General features: G+C 44.3%; 1 protein-coding gene across 6 annotated transcripts in view; it reads right to left on the bottom strand.

Annotated features, from left to right (window-relative positions):
- Window positions 1-17197, bottom strand: part of TELO2 (telomere maintenance 2) — a 70738-nt gene that overhangs the window by 14997 nt on the left and 38544 nt on the right. For all 6 annotated transcript variants that reach the window (XM_068244439.1, XM_068244444.1, XM_068244440.1 and 3 more), the window contains 2 exons: window positions 13434-13525; window positions 279-378 (listed from right to left, as the gene is read on the bottom strand). In XM_068244439.1, coding sequence (XP_068100540.1) covers window positions 279-378; window positions 13434-13525 — 192 coding nt within the window. The remainder of the gene's footprint in view (window positions 1-278; window positions 379-13433; window positions 13526-17197) is intronic.

Below are 17197 nucleotides of genomic sequence, written 5' to 3' on the forward strand. Positions count from 1 at the left end.
CTGGGCCTGAGTTATGTTTGTGAGGTTTGCATTTGGTTCCCATTATTGCTGAACTAGTTGGCCTTAATGTTATCACCTGAATTAGTCATAAGATTTCTTAAGCTCGCCATACAAACATCTATTTTGATCACCCAAATGGGCCCCACCAGCCAGCGATCGTGTCCCCCCCCCGCCCCCCCAATTTGAAAATTGGAGCCGCCACTGGCTGCTTTACAAGGAACTAATTCAAATCCATACAACTGGCTATGAGTAGCCTTTTCCCTTTAGCTATACATTACCGTAGCATGCAGTGCCAGGTGCATGAATATGCCCAGTGTGTGTACCAGTCTTCCAAGGACGAGATGGTCATCACCCAGGAGGTTGAAGGTGTTCACAGGTCTTCAGGTTAAGGAGAGGAATAAAGTTACATCAAATGTCAATATTCTAGATCTGTTTCTCATCACAGCATTATTGTAGGATGTAAGCTAAAGTCATCCATCTTTTTGCTCTTATCAGCGGCTCGATTGATAAGGAGCATCGCGGCCGCATCTACTCGTGTAGATGCGGCTTTTAGGTTCTATTCAATCCTTTGTGCCTTTACATGCAATTGTATACAATGAACAGAGGCGCCAAAAGTATAAGATTAGATTAAATGAGCTTAAAAACCAACTTAAATGGCAAAATTGAAGGAGGAAGTGGTGGTCTTACCTCCCTCAAGCAGACACGACAACGACTGCGATTCAGACAGTCAAACACATTTATTAGGAACTCCAAAAAGAAATGCAACGCGTTTCGCAGGTTCAACCCCGCTTCATCAGGCAATATAGGGAGGAGTATCAAACAATCTGCACAAGGATTCAAATTAAGCGCCTCTGTCATTGTAATTTGAATCCTTGTGCAGATTGTTTGATACTCCTCCCTATATTGCCTGATGAAGCGGGGTTGAACCTGCGAAACGCGTTGCATTTCTTTTTGGACTTCCTAATAAATGTGTTTGACTGTCTGAATCGCAGTCGTTGTCGTGTCTGCTTGAGGGAGGTAAGACCACCACTTCCTCCTTCAATTTTGCCATTTAAGTTGGTTTTTAAGCTCATTTAATCTAATCTTATACTTTTAGCGCCTCTGTTCATTGTATACAATTTTGAGTCCACCCTTGGTGGAGGGTTGCTACCCTTTCTTCCTGTCTACAGAGAGTGACTTACTAATCCTGAGTGGGGTCAGGACAATCTCCCCACCTGCCTTTACAGTGGTTGCCTGCTGGTGACCCTGACTTGTGAGTATTTAGCAATACAAACTTATTGCCACCTTGTCCAGTACGAATTACACTATTGGGGCTCTTGGTGTTCCCTGTTTTTACATGCAATTGTACTTGACTTCCATTTTCCATCAAAATCAATAGTTTATACACTGCACAGTGACTATACACAAGTCAATAGCAGCCAGGTTATATAATTAGCCAGTTGATCAAATTTCTGTAGCTATCTAAATCGAATCGCTAGACTACCCTGCTAGACTTGTAGAAATTACTTCTGTATCCCTAAACTATTGTTAGTTTTTGGAGCAAGTGTTGTACCGACACACTGTTCATGTACAGCATTCCTCTCTTCTATGGAGGAGAGGAATGAAGAGGCAGGAAGTGCTGAATAATAATTCTTGTTGATCACTGCTCATTTAGCAATCTGGCATGCTGCAAAATGACTTTGTGGGACACGTAGAGATAAGGTGAATTCCGCTCTACCTCCACTGCAAAGACAGTACAGGAACCAGGCGACTTGGACCCATAAGAATGAAAATGTTCCGCACAAAGTCTATAGCAAAAATGTTCAAACTGTATTGAGCCAGGTTAAAACCCATACAGCCAGATAACTGACATGTTTTGAATACACTGGTCCTTAACAGGACCACTATTGAAAAACATTAAAATTTAAAATATACATAAACATATACAAATAAGAAGTATGTCCTTCTTGAGTAAAATGAGCCATAAAACACTTTTCTCCAATGTTGCTGTCACTTACAGTAGGTACTAGAAATCAGACAGAACTGACAGGTTTTAGACTAGTCCATCTCTTCATGGGGATTCTCAGCGAGGCCTACATTCTTTACAAAAGCATTCCCTGAAAAAGATTTATACAAATGATGCTGGCCTGTTTCCATGCCCACTGTTTTGGCAGTTTGATAGAGCAACTGCCATTCACTAAAAGCATTTGAAAATAAACAAAACCCTGAGAATCCCCCGCGAGGAGATGGGCTAGTCCAAAACCTGTCGGTTCTGTCAGATTTCTACTATCTACTGTAAGCGACAGCAACATAGGAGAAAAGTAATTTATGGCTCATTTTACTCTTCAAGAAACATACTTCTTATTTGTGTGTGTTTACATTTATTGTAAAGATTTTCGAGATAGTGGTCCTTTAACCACTTCGCGTCCCTGGGGTTTTCCCCCTAAAAAACCAGAGCAATTTTCTACATCTCACACTCCTCTCATTCATTTGCCAATATCTTTATCACTACTTATCATACATAAATGGTCTATACCTTGTTTTTTCTGCCACCAATTAGGCTTTCTTTGGGTGGTACTTTTTGCTAAGAATTAAATTATTTTCTATGCATTTTAAAGGGAACAAGGGGTAAAAAATGAAAAAAAGTCAATATTTCCCAGTTTTCAGCCATTATAGTTTGAAAATAAAAGTTGCTGCTGTAAGTTAAACCCACACATTTTATTTTTCCATGCGATGTGGTTATTTCACCATTTAAAATTCAATCCTAGTACAATGTATGATGACAATAAATTATTTGGAAATAAAATGAATTTTTTCATTTTGTGTCTGATTTTTATTTAGTTATTTTTTTCCTACTTTATAGTTCGATCCTCCCCCCAGTTAGCCAGATGTGCACCTACATACGCCTCCCTCCCCCACAGTTGGTCAGATGTGCCTCTGGATACCCTCCCCAGCCAGGCCTTAGTACCCCTCCCCCCCCCAGCTAGCCAGATGTGGATATTTATCTATTCCCCCCCCCCCCAAGCTGTCTGGTTGTGTCTATTCACCCCCCCCCCTCCATAGCCAGGTGTGTGTGTGCGCCCCTTTACCCCCCCTTGTTGATCCTGTGTTGCTCCCCGTGCCCCCCCTAACCCCCCCAGCAGCGGTGTTTTATTTACTGATCCCCCCCCGAGCAGCTGTGTTTTTTTTTACTGATCCCCCCCCCCCCCCCAACCAGGCCTTAGTACCCCTCCCCTCCCCCCCCCCCCCCAAGCTGTCTGGTTGTGTCTATTCACCCCCCCCCTCCATAGCCAGGTGCGTGTGTGCCCCTTTACCCCCTCCCTCCCCTTGTTGACCCTGTGTTGCTCCCTGTGCACTGCCTCAACCCCCGCCCCCTAGAGCCCCCCCCCCCCAGCAGCGTTTTTTTTTTTTTTACTGATCACAAACTTACACCAATCCCCAGCACCCCCCCAACCCCTCCCCCCCCCCCCCCCCCGAGCAGCCGTGTTTTTTTTTTTTTTTTTTTTTTAACTGATCCCCCCCCCAGAGATCGGCAGCACAGGGAAGCTAAGAAAACTTTCACCTAATCTTGATGCTGCAGCGGCGATCGGCTCCCCTCCATTCAGTAAGCCGGGACCCGATCCATTCTGCACATAGAGGCTGTTAGCGGTACTGAATGGAGGGGAGCCGATCGCCGCTGCAGCATCAAGATTAGGTGAAAGCTTTCTTAGCAAATTCCCCATGCTGCCCGATCGCAGCATGGAGGGGGGGGGGGGTTGTAATTACAGGGGATCGGGCGTGGGGTGATCGGACACCTGGGAGGGGATCCCTTATTAGTGAAGTTAGAGGGAGGGGGGGTTGATGAGCCCAGGTGCGTGCTAGCACGCACGCTGTGCTCATATAAAGGGGAAAACATATAATCACGTCATGTGGCTTTCACAAGCCACTTGCAATGATGTGATTATACTGTAGTTGGGACAGGAACTGGTTAAAGAGACACTGAAGCGAAAAAAAATATATGATATAAATGAATTGGTTGTGTACTATGAATAATTACTAGAAGATTAGCAGCAAAGAAAATATGCTCATATTTTTATTTTCAGGTATATAGTGTTTTTTCTAACATTGCATCATTCTCTAATATGTGCAGATTACACAACACTCAGCATTCAAAATGATTCTTTCAGAGCAGTCTGTGAACTAATGACCTCTCCTCTGCCAGAGGAAAAGTAAATAGTTAACTAACAGTTGAGATAATAAAAGTCAGAAAACAGCCCTCTCCACGACTTTGAAAGTCGTAGAGATAATGGCTATTTTGCATAGAGATAACTGGAGTTTCTTAACTCTCCCTGTACTGGAAACAATTAGACTGATGTATCTGATCTTAATGTTTTATTTCTTAGCTGTACTACACATACAAATCATAATATCATAGTTTTTTTTTCGCTTCAGTGTCTCTTTAATCATGGCTGTATGGGGTTTAACCTGAGTCAATAAAGTTTAAAAATGTTTGCTATAGACATCGTGTAGAACTTCCTCCCTCCTCGACTTTGTGGGACAGCTGTGCTAGGTATGGCTTATCTTTTTCCTAGGGAAAAAACAGCATATGAAAAATCAGTTACAGCTACTGAAGTGGGTACATTGCGCTCAGTGCTGAAACTAGGCACCGCTATAGCAGCAATCAGGGCCGGATTTCTGCAAAGGCCACAGAGGCCACGGCCTAGGGCGGAAAAAAATCCAAAGGATTAAAGGGCGGCAGGATCTGAGAGAGATAAGAGGCTGCATGTCAAAATAAATCATTTCTCCTGCTCCGAAGCCGCCCCGGCTTTGCTGCACACACAGTCAGAATTCCAGAGCTCTGTGTATTTTCCTTACTTCGTGGTGTGCTGGTGTGCGATGATACAAGCTTCAGTTTATTGCCAGGGGTGAGAGAAACATGGATCACAATGTAGACAAAATTTCTGATCCAGTAGGTAACAGAATTATTTCCACTTTACAACTCAAGCTGGGCTAAACAATGTATTGCTGGACTGGTCAGACTCTGTTAATGACTTGAGCCATTCCTTCTCCTCTCTCCCCCTGGATTGTAAATCTTAAACAGAAAGATAAGGTGTTTTTTTTTTCCTTAGAGAGATTTATGACAGCCCCTTCTAAGCTAAAAACCCCTTGCTGGCTCATTTAAAGGCAGCAGTACTGTCTGCAGTAGTATGAGATAGACAACTTCTCTATAATTATAATTGCAAATGTACTGTTGTATACTTTTGTATTGTTACATTCTGTTTTGTATACCAAAAGTAATAACATACACTAAAAATTAAAAAAAAATATATGTATATATACATATATATATGTGTGTGCGTGTGTATATATATATATATATGTGTGTGTGTGTGTGTGTGTGTGTGTGTGTGTGTGTGTGTGTGTGTGTGTGTGTGTGTGTGTGTGTGTGTGTGTGTGTGTGTGTGTGTGTGTGTGTGTGTGTGTGTGTGTGTGTGTGTGTGTGTGTGTGTGTGTGTGTGTGTGTGTGTGTGTGTGTGTGTGTGTGTGTGTGTGTGTGTGTGTGTGTGTGTGTGTGTGTGTGTGTGTGTGTGTGTGTGTGTGTGTGTGTGTGTGTGTGTGTGTGTGTGTGTGTGTGTGTGTGTGTGTGTGTGTGTGTGTGTGTGTGTGTGTGTGTGTGTGTGTGTGTGTGTGTGTGTGTGTGTGTGTGTGTGTGTGTGTGTGTGTGTGTGTGTGTGTGTGTGTGTGTGTGTGTGTGTGTGTGTGTGTGTGTGTGTGTGTGTGTGTGTATATATATATATATATATATATATATATATGTATATATGTATATGTGTATATATATATATATATATATATGTATATATGTATATGTGTATATATATATATATATATATATATATATATATATATATATATATATATATATATATATATATATATATATATATATATATATATATATATATATATATATATACAGTGTTCTCCCCAGGATTTTTTTCCAGCCGGGTGGCATGAAAAAGTAGCCGGGTGGGGCGGCACGGGGAAATTTGGTGGTGTGGAAAATAAAATATGCTCTAATTATGTCCCACACATGCGCCCATATGCAGGCTGGCAGCCACGTGGGGCATGTGTATGGATGATGGACGCAGCCTGGAGCTAGCGGTGCACACGGACAGGTAAAGTATAGGGGCGGCGGCACATTGCACATTAGGGGGGTAGGTGGCGGATGCGGATACTTACAGGCTTGACAGTAGTGTCCGTGTACGATGACAGACTGTCGGCTTAGCCTCGGGCGCTGGTCCCGCCTCTTACTACCGCTGAGACTTAGTGCTCGAGTTCGCCGGGAAGCGCGAGATCTCGTGCACAGAGCTGTGCAGATTCAGGAGCATCGTGCGCGATAGCTGGCCGGTGATGGCAGCTGGGAACGCAGCCCGCCCGCCGGGCAGTAATTGATTTTACCAGGGCCGCCCACCTGTTTGATCCTGGGGAGAACACTGCATTGGTATATCTGTGGTTCAGGTATGCACACAGCATTGATGACATCTTTCTTATTTTGAACACATTGCTACAACAGCATGTCAGTGTCAGGAGTATCATCAAGCTGTGCATGTAGCTTCTCACAGCTCCACTGACTCATCTGCTGCTCCAGCCATGAGATCCATAGCAGCCTGGACCCCCCCCCCCCCGAGTGACCCAGACATATTTGTAGTGCAACCCTGACCCCCGATTGCCCCCTCAGCCAAATGCCGGGCAGAATCGTGCTAACACAATCTCAGCTCAGTGAGTTGATGTGTTAATGTCCCCTCCCCCCCGAGTTTTCAAACATCCTCCGGCAGAGCAGAGTAGCAGACAGAATGTAGTCCTTATCAGCAGCGTGTCCATCCCCCTCCTGCACATACGGGCTCTATTAGCAGAGAAGTTTTCACTCACCGCTCCTCGCCGTTCGGGTTCCCCTGCTTTGCCTGTCATTCCCCTGCTTTGCCTGTCATCGGCTCACATCTATGTCGCTATGCTGTGGCGCCTCGCCACCAGAGGGCATCATACATATGAGCCGGTGACAGGCAAGCAGGATAACCCGAACGGCGAGGAGCAGTGAGTGAAAACTTCTCTGCTAGAGCCTGTATGTGCAGGAGGGGGACGGACACGCTACGGATGACGACTATGCTACTCTGCAGCGCTGCTCTGTGCACATTCGGGAGCAGCGCTGGTTTTTGCTACTTAACCCAGTGCGATACCCGGCCACGTGCTGATGGGACCGCAGGCAGCCGGGCGGTAATTGATTTTACCCGGGCGGCGCCCCCACTTGATTGATCCTGGGGAGAACACTGTATATGTATATGTGTGTGTGTGTGTGTGTGTGTGTGTGTGTGTGTGTGTGTGTGTGTGTGTGTGTGTGTGTGTGTGTGTGTGTGTGTGTGTGTGTGTGTGTGTGTGTGTGTGTGTGTGTGTGTGTGTGTGTGTGTGTGTGTGTGTGTGTGTGTGTGTGTGTGTGTGTGTGTGTGTGTGTGTGTGTGTGTGTGTGTGTGTGTATATATATATATATATGTATGTATGTATGTATGTATATATATATATTTATTTGTACAGTGTTGGCAAACAGTAAAAAAAAACACCTGTGAAAGAATCAGTACAATAAATACTATAAAATAGATGCAACAGATCTGTGATTACAGAAGAGCAGAGAGGGAGATGAACGCCGCTCTGCTACTTCATGCCTGGTACACACCATGCAATTTGCCATTATTATTATTAAGTATTTATATAGCGCCGACATATTACGCAGCGCTGTACAGAGTAAATATATATATATATATATATATATATCTCTATCACTAACTGTCCCTCAAAGGAGCTTATACAATCTAATCCCTACCATTGCCATATGTCTATATTATGTAGTGTAAGTACTGTAGTCTAGGGCCAATTTTAGGGGGAGCCAATTAACTTATCCGTATGTTTTTGGAATGTGGGAGGAAACCGGAGTGCCCGGAGGAAACCCACGCAGACACGGAGAGAACATACAAACTCTTTGCAGATAGTGCCCTGGCTGGGATTCGAACCAGGGACCCAGCGCTGCAAGGCGAGAAAGCTAACCACTACGCCACCGTGCTTCCATCAGATAGATGAGTTCGAATTGATTATTTCTGACAGGTCTAATCTGATTTCTGATCATTTTTCTAATCGACTTTGTATAAGTGATCAGAAAATCGATTCAACCCATCTATCTGGTGCGTACCAGGCATTAGGGACTCACTGCTCTAACAGGAAAAACAATCATTTATCATTTTTCAGAGAGAAAACATTCATAGGTATACACAAGTCACTAAAACAGGCATTTCCTCCTGCAAACAAGTGATCGTTAAGGCTCATACACACATCAGACTATAGTCTTTGGAAAATGAAAGATCACAGACCAATCTTACCACCCTTCATGTAGTATAAGAGCCATACTTTACACAGTCTATTCTATGGAGCTGAACTCCACATCAGAAAAAAAATCTTTGCAATATGTTGCACACACAGATGCTGTACAGCCACACAAAAGAGCAGTATCTGCAAAAGATCTGTTCCTGCCAATGATCCGTTCCTGCAAATTGCATTCATAGTCTATGAGATCTTTCATAGTCTGTGATCTTTCATTTTTTTAAAAAAAAGACTATGGTCTGATGTGTGTATGAGCCTTTAGGAAAATGAAAGATCACAGACCAATTTTACCCCCTTCCATGTAGTATGAGAGACATACCTACACAGTCTATTCTATGGAGCTGAACTCCCCATCAGACAGAAATCTTTGCAAGATGCTGCACACACAGATGCTGTACACATTCAAAAGATCAGTATCTGCAAAAGATCCGTTCCTGCAAAATGCATTCTTAGTCTATGATATCTGCAGATCCTCATACACACCTTGTTTAACAGACATTCATCTGCAGATCAGATCCACCAGGATGGATTTTCAGATCTGCAGATGATTGATCTGCAGATGAATGTCAGTTAAACAAGGTGTGTATGATGATCTGCAGATCTCAGACTATGAATGCAATTTGCAGGAATGGATCTTTGGCAGTAACAGATCTTTTGTGTCTGTACAGCATCTTTGTGTGAAGCATCTTGCAAAGATTTCTGTCTGATGGGGAGTTCAGCTCCATAGAATAGACTGTGTAGGTATGGCTCTCATGCTACATGGAAGGGGGTAAAATTGGTCTGTGATCTTTCATTTACCAAAGGGTGTGTGTGTGTGTGTGTGTGTGTGTGTGTGTGTGTGTGTGTGTGTGTGTGTGTGTGTGTGTGTGTGTGTGTGTGTGTGTGTGTGTGTGTGTGTGTGTGTGTGTGTGTGTGTGTGTGTGTGTGTGTGTGTGTGTGTGTGTGTGTGTGTGTGTGTGCCTAGGGCACTGGGAAGTCCAAATCCGGCCCTGGCAGCAATGCTATAGTGTGTGCGGCACGTAAGAGAAGTCTGGGGTGACATCTCCCTCAGAGTTGCTACGACTCTGAGGGGGGAATAGTACCGTATTTTTCAGACTATAAGACGCACCTAGGATTAGAGGGTAAAAACCAGGAAAAAAAAAAATATATATGTATATATACGAAACCTGGTACGTCTATGGTCCAGGAGCATCTTGTAGATGTTCTCCCAATTACTGTCCTGTTCCTGTCATCCTTGTGTTTTCCTCTTTGCCCCAATGTCCTCCTCCTGTTCTCCAGTGTCCTCATGCTGCCCCCCAGTTTCCTTCTTCTGCCCCCCAGTGACCTCCTTTTGTTCCTCAGTGTCCTCATGCTGCCCCCAAGTTTATGCCTCCTCTCCCCAGTATCCTCATGCTGTCCCAAGTTTTAAACTGCAGATTGGCCCCAGTGTATACATTTTGTGTCTGCCTGTTTGCCCCTCGCTGCGCCATTGTCATGTAAATCAGCGGCAGAAGCCGATCGTATTAAACAGCAGACTGTCCCCATTGTATACATATATTGTCTGCCTGTGTGCCCCTCGCTGCGCCATTGTCATGTACTTAGCGGCAGAAGCCGCTCGTATCAAACAGCAGACTGTCCCCATTGTATACATTATCAGTCCGCCTGTTTGCTCCTCGCTGCGCGGTGTTATGTAAATCAGCGGCAGAAGCCGCTCGTATTAAAGGGCAGACTGTCCCCTGTATACATATTCCGTACACCTGATTGCCCCTCGCTGCGCTATGTGTAATGTAAATCAGCGGCAGAAGCCGCTAGTATCACTCACCGGACATAGCGTGCCTGCGGCGAACACGGACTCCTCTCTCGCTCACTCCTTCCCCCAAGTGCCGGTACTTCATAGTCGCGTCATTACACACGTGGTCGCGCGTGACCACGTGTGTAATGACGCGACTATGAAGTACCGGCACTTGGGGAAAGGAGTGAGTGAGAGAGGAGTCAGTGTTCGCCACAGGCACGCTATGTCCGGTGAGTGACACTAGCGGCTTCTGCCGCTGATTTACATTACACATAGCGCAGCGAGGGGCAATCAGGTGTACGGAATATGTATACAGGGGACAGTCTGCCCTTTAATACGAGCGGCTTCTGCCGCTGATTTACATAACACAGCGCAGCGAGGGGCAAACAGGCAGACTGATAATGTATACAATGGGGACAGTCTGCTGTTTGATACGAGCGGCTTCTGCCGCTAATTATATGACGATGGTGCAGCGAGGGGCAAAGAGGCAACACAAAGGACATGCTGGCAAACATTGAGGGTGACATCGAGGAGGATCCAAGACCACAGGAGTGCAGGGAATCCCGACATGCGGCGGGTCAGCTGTTTGTCAGTGGTTTTAAGTCTGGGATTCCCTGCATTTGGACTATAAGACGCAGGAACTTTTTCTCCCCACTTTTGGGGGAGAAAAAGTGCGTCTTATAGTCCGAAAAATACGGTATTTAACGCCGCCTGGAGATTGAAGTGGCAGAAGGGTGAGTAGTCATTCGGCTCACCCTGCACCCATCTCACCGGCAGCGTACCAATACATATGCACAACTACTGATACGAGAGGGATACTTTTATTTAGCACACTTTGCTCATAAGTGTTATGCAAACAGCGCTTCTAAACGGCTATGGAAACAGAAGCAAATGGACAGATGGCCCCTGGGGCGCCTGATCTCTTCATGGGGATGATATAATTCAGATATCACTCAAGTGGACCAATATTGGGCAACCGTTTATTGGTCTTTGGGAGATGATGGCTAAACAGGCCACCCTCTATCATTAATGGTCCCAGGTAGTCACAATTACGTATTGTCCCACCTAGGTGGGCAACTAATAAAATACTACCCAGGGCACACAAATCATATGCAATACTAGTTAGAAACAACCAGATTTTCAAGAAACCAACAAAAAAAAAATTCAAATCAAGTATACAAATATGAACACCGGGGTTGAACTTAAGAGACTCGGAGCTTAAAAATTAAAAAGATTTTATGCATACCTGGGGCTTCCTCTAGCCCCATCTGCTCCGATCGTTCCCACGCCGCCGTCCTCAGATGTCTGCAGCGCCGGTACAGGGTCCCTGCACTTCCATCAGTTGGCGTTACCACCGCGGCTGCTTCTGGTTCTCTGCCTGCCAGTCTCCCCGCACCTCGGGCGTCTAGCACGCCAAGGACAGGTGTCTCTGCTGCTCACAGGGTTGCATTAGCGCGTGCGCTCACAGTCAGGATCTTTATGCCAGGAGGAGACGCGTCAGCTGACGTCAGAGGGCACGCTCACCGCTTCTGATTGGTTGAGTGCGGTGGGCGTGCCTCGGGGGTCTCCTCCGCTTCTTAAAGAGACTCCGTAACAAAAATTGCATCCTGTTTTTTATCATCCTACAAGTTCCAAAAGCTATTCTAATGTGTTCTGGCTTACTGCAGCAGGTTCTACTATCACCATCTCTGTAATAAATCAACTTCTCTCTCTCTTGTCAGACTTGTCAGCCTGTGTCTGGAAGGCTGCCAAGTTCTTCAGTGTTGTGGTTCTGCTATGAACTCCCCCTTCCAGGCCCCTCTATGCACACTGCCTGTGTATTATTTAGATTAGGGCAGCTTCTCTCTTATCTCTTATCTTTTACAAGCTGGATAAATCGTCCTCTGAGCTGGCTGGGCTTTCACATACTGAAGAATTATAGACAAGGGCAAAGCTGTTTGCAGGAAGAAAAGAGCAGCCTGAAACTTCAGTGCATGAGAACAAGGGGAAAGAAACACACAAATGATCTCTTGAGATTCAAAAGGAAGGCTGTATACAGCCTGCTTGTGTATGGATGTATTTTTCTATGTGTGGACATGCTGTACATCAACCTACTTCCTGTTTTGGTGGCCATTTTGTTTGTTTATAAACAAACTTTTTAAAACTGTTTTTAACCACTTTTAATGCGGCAAGGAGCGGCGAAATTGTGACAGAGGGTAATAGGAGATGTCCCCTAACACACTGGTATGTTTACTTTTGTGCGATTTTAACAATACAGATTCTCTTTAAGCACGGCGGATTCAGTGGCAACTTGTCTGCTGTTGCGATCACTTCGTGCTAGCGCTCAGACCTTAGTTAGATCCGGTGTGCTTTGATCCGGGAGAAAACTGGGGATTTCACACAGTGATAGGATTTGTGCATTATACTGTTTATTATCTGTGTATGACTCTGCCTTGTTCTGACTATTCTTACTCTCAGCGATTCTGTTCCTTTGCCCATCTGATCTTGTTGCCAACCCTGCCTGAATATCGTTACATCCCTCTGCTCAGTGATTCTGTACTTTAGCCCATCTGATATTGTTGCCGACTCTGCCTGTTAACCGTTTCCTCTCTGCCTTCCGATTCTATACTGTATCTGCCTGTTTGTTGCCTACTCGATTAGTCCGACCATTCTACTCACCAGTGAGCCCTTGTCACTGGTGAGGTGTACACTGTACTGACAGGGGCCACCAGCTCCTCTGGTGAGGTATTGCCAAATCTGTCAGTACTTACTGTTTGCACCAATCACTACACTCAGTACAATAAAGTGTGACTAAGGTCACGGTATGCCTTAGTGTTGCTATATTTGTATTATTGGTGATTCTGCAGATCACCATATAAATCAGATATAGTGTCTGCTTTATTTGGTGATACTGCAGATCACCAAATAAATCAGAACGTTGTACTTGCTAACACCAATCGTTACATGCGGACATCGGAGGACGGCGGCGTGGGAACGATCGGAGTGGATGGGGCTGGAGGAAGCCCCAGGTATGTATAGAATATTTAATTTTTAAGCTCTGAGTCTCTAAAAAAACAAAAAACTAAAGTGAAATAAAAATATTGACTTCAACAATGCATTTTTCAGGCTTCTCTTGGATGTTTCTAAATGGTTTATGTACAAAAGATGGAGGCTGGCACTCCCAAATGTATAAAGCTCTTTTAATTAAACATCAATAAAAACAAGTGTCTATACAGCTAAATGCTTTATGGACATCTTTAGATCCCATCACCTCTATAAATATAAACAGTGATCTCACCTGTCAAAGTTCTGCATAAGTGGGAAGAAAAAGTGGCCGGCAACAGCGTGGAATCTGTTCGGGGCGGGGGTCGGGGTGGGTTTTGGTTGTTCCTGCAGATAGTAAATGAACAGTTAGGTCACTGTGCATGTGTAACGGTGCCCATTAATGATACAATCTTGAATGTACAATCTAACCACATCTACAGTTTTCAAAATTATTCAACCCCCAATGCTGTCAATGGTTTTAGGAAATCTAGTGTACATTTGTAATTGTGTTCAGATCAGAATGAAATCTTACAAGGACTTTTTAAGGAACCAAATGCAACTAAAATGACATCAATTGTTTTTGTAATACAGTATTAAATATTTTTTTTGTGATTTCTTCATTGACAAAATTATTCAACCCCTTAAAGAATACCACTCAGGTTCATTCAAGTGTTTTCGATCAGGTATTGAAAACACCCGTGGATGTTAACGAGCAGCAATAAAGCATAATAAGCACCAATTAGTCAGATTTAAAATGACTGATACTCAGCTCCTTCTAGACATTTACTGGTGTGTTTACAAACATGGTGAACTCAAGAGAATGGTCCAAGAGAAGAGGCGATTTCTATTCACAGGAAGGGCAATGGCTATAATAAGAGTGCAAATATGTTAAACATACCACGATAGGAAGCATCATTCGCAAATTCAAGGCAAAGGGCACTGTTGAAACGCTACCTGGTCATGGCAGAAAGAAGATGCTGACTTCGACTGCTGTGCGCTACCTGAAGCGCATAGTGGAGAAAAGTCCCTGTGTGATTGCTGAGGAACTGAAAAAAGATTTGTCAGATGCGGGTACTGAAGTTTCAGCTCAGACAATAAGGCGCACACTGCGTAATGAAGGCCTCCATGCCAGAACTCCCAGGCGCACCCCCTTGCTGTCTCCAAAGAATAAGAAGAGTCGACTGCAGTATGTCAAAAGTCATGTGGACAAACCACAAATGTTTTGTGATAGTGTTCTCTGGACTGATGAAACAAAATTAGAACTGTTTGGGCCCATGGATCAACGCTATGTTTGGAGGAGGAGGAACAAGGCCTATGAAGAAAAGAACACCTTGCCTACTAAGAAGCATGGGAGGGGGTCAATCATGCTTTGGGGCTGTTTTGCTTCTGCAGGTACAGGGAAGCTTCAGCGTGTGCAAGGTACCATGAATTCTCTTCAGTACCAGGAGATATTGAATGAAAATGTGATGCAGTCTGTCACAAACCTGAGACTTGGGAGATGTTGGACCTTTCAACAGGACAATGATCCCAAGCATACCTCCAAGTCCACTAGAGCATGGTTGCAGATGAAAGTCTGGAACATTTTGGAGTGACCATCGCTGTCACCAGACTTAAATCCAATTGAGAACCTCTGGTGGGACTTAAAGAAAGCAGTTGCAGTGCGCAAGCCTAAGAATGTGACTGAACTGGAGGCTTTTGCCCATGAAGAATGGGCTAAGATACCTGTAGATCGCTGCAAGACACTTGTGTCAAGCTATGCTTCATGTTTAAAAGCTGTTAGAACTGGAAAAATATGTTGTACTAAGAATGAATGTCACTTGGGGGTTGAATAAAACTGAAAATGATGTAAACACAGAAAAGACATTTGTGGTTATTTCATTATAAATGTTATGTTATATTTGTCTGACTTACAAGCGCCTCTTTGATTTAATTGTAAACAAGATGACCGAAATGATCAAAATCAATGTCAAACTGGCCAAAACACTCAATTTCAGTTGAATAATTTTGAACACAACTGTATGTAATATGAGGGACTACTTAAGGCAGGGGTCTCAAACTCGCGGCCCGCGGGCCATTTGCGGCCCTCGATACAATATTTTGTGGCCCTCGCCGGCAAAAGCTTCCTTATAGTTCGCTTCAGTGCTCCCAAGTAATCTGCCGCATCCCCACCGCTAAACGAGGGCTGCAGAGCCCCCAAATCGCCCGGGGGGCAATCCGCCGGCATTTCCTGGAAGGGGCAGAGCTTTCAGCTTCAGCTCTGCCCCTCCTGACTTCAATCGCCACACGGATCGTCGCCTCTGCCCGCACCTCTCTGAAGGAAGAGTGAGAGGGGCGGGCAGAGGCGGCGATGAGCCGCGATTGTTTAATTCCTTATGCCTCATCCTGACTTTGCCTGCTGCGGCCCCCAGGTAAATGGAGTTTGAGGCCCCTGACTTAAGGTATCCATTCACAGTATATTTACTTAGTCTGTCCTACTACGTAGATGGAGTATGATTGTACAATCACAACTGTATCATTGATGGGAAGCATAAAGGGTTATTTAAAGTGTACCAGAGACCAATGAAAAAAAAAAAAAAAAAAAAAGACCACTTTACTTACGGTAAAGTCTTTTCCAGTAGTCATGAGGACAGCACCCCTGGATGAGACTTGTCTCCCTCCCCACTGTGGACAGGAAACTGTTAAAAGAAGAATTTGCATAAGCAATAGGCAGCCACATATAAGATACTACACCTGCCACAGTACCTCAGTTAATAAAAAGATGACACGGACATTTAATGATGCTTACACAAACTTATTTCTCTTTCCTACCCAAATAAGGGCGGGTTGCAGGGGTGCTGTCCTCATGACTACTGGAAAAGACTACCGTAAGTAAAGTGGTCTTTCCCAGAACGTCATTTCGGACAGCACCCCTGGATGAGACGATATACAAGAGTTAAAACCTTAGGGTGGGACCACAGCTTGCAAAACTTTCCTTCTGAAGGATAACCTGCAGAGACAGATACATTAAGGCGATAGTGCTTTACAAACTTATTGTGACTTGACCAGGTCGCAGCTCTGCAAATCTGATCTATAGAGGCCCCTGCCCCCTCTGCCCAAGAACTCGAAATTCCTCTTGTGGAATGAGCCATGATAGAATTGAATTGCTCCCCCTGTGTCTGATATGCTAATGAAATAGCCCAAACAAATGTATAATCTGTGTAGGATTTAATTAAGGAAGATTTCTCCCAATTAATGATCCAACCTAGATCTTGTAGTAAGACTATTGTCGTAACAATCTGATCTCTTACCGAATTGGGAGATGTCCCCCAAAACAGAAAATCAAGGTAACCCAAAATGTTAACCTTTCTCTGTCTAAGTGTAGCTAGAACCCCAGACATTACCTTCATAAACAACCCTGGAGCTGAGGATAATCCAAAGGGCCAAGCATTAAACTGATACATTCTTACCTCTTCCTCCATCTGGATGGCAAACCTTAAGCATTATTGAGAAGTCAGATGTATCGGTAATTGAAGATACGCATCTTTTCAGTCTAGAAAGGCTAGGAAATCGTCCTTCTGTAAGAGATGAATAATAGATCAAATCCATCCTGAATTTTCTGTATTTTACCTTCTGGTTTAGACTCTTTAAATTTAGTATGAATTGATAATTTCCCTGTAGCTCCTTTACTAGACAAAACACAGGGCAATAGAATCCCTGTCCTCTGACATTTCGGTACTTCTCGAATTACCCTTTTTTTCTAAACAAGGAAAGGACTTTCGATTGTAGGGCTGAAAACTTTATTTGGTCCTGCAAACGGGGAGTAATGCAAAAGCTCTTAAAAGGAGGCTGGCTGAACTCTATTCTGTATCCCTCCAACAAAAAACACCTTAAAGGCTCTTTCCCACTAAGACGTTGCGTTAGATGCGACGCTAAGGTCACATAACGTGCCCCCAACGCAACGCATGTGAGCTTTGAAGTTGGATGCTATTTAGAGCCACGTTATGCGTCTCCTGATGGGTCTGTAATGCGTACTTTTTG

The sequence above is a fragment of the Hyperolius riggenbachi genome, chromosome 7 (genome assembly GCF_040937935.1).
Source record: "Hyperolius riggenbachi isolate aHypRig1 chromosome 7, aHypRig1.pri, whole genome shotgun sequence".
In the NCBI taxonomy this organism is placed as follows: Eukaryota; Metazoa; Chordata; class Amphibia; order Anura; family Hyperoliidae; genus Hyperolius; species Hyperolius riggenbachi.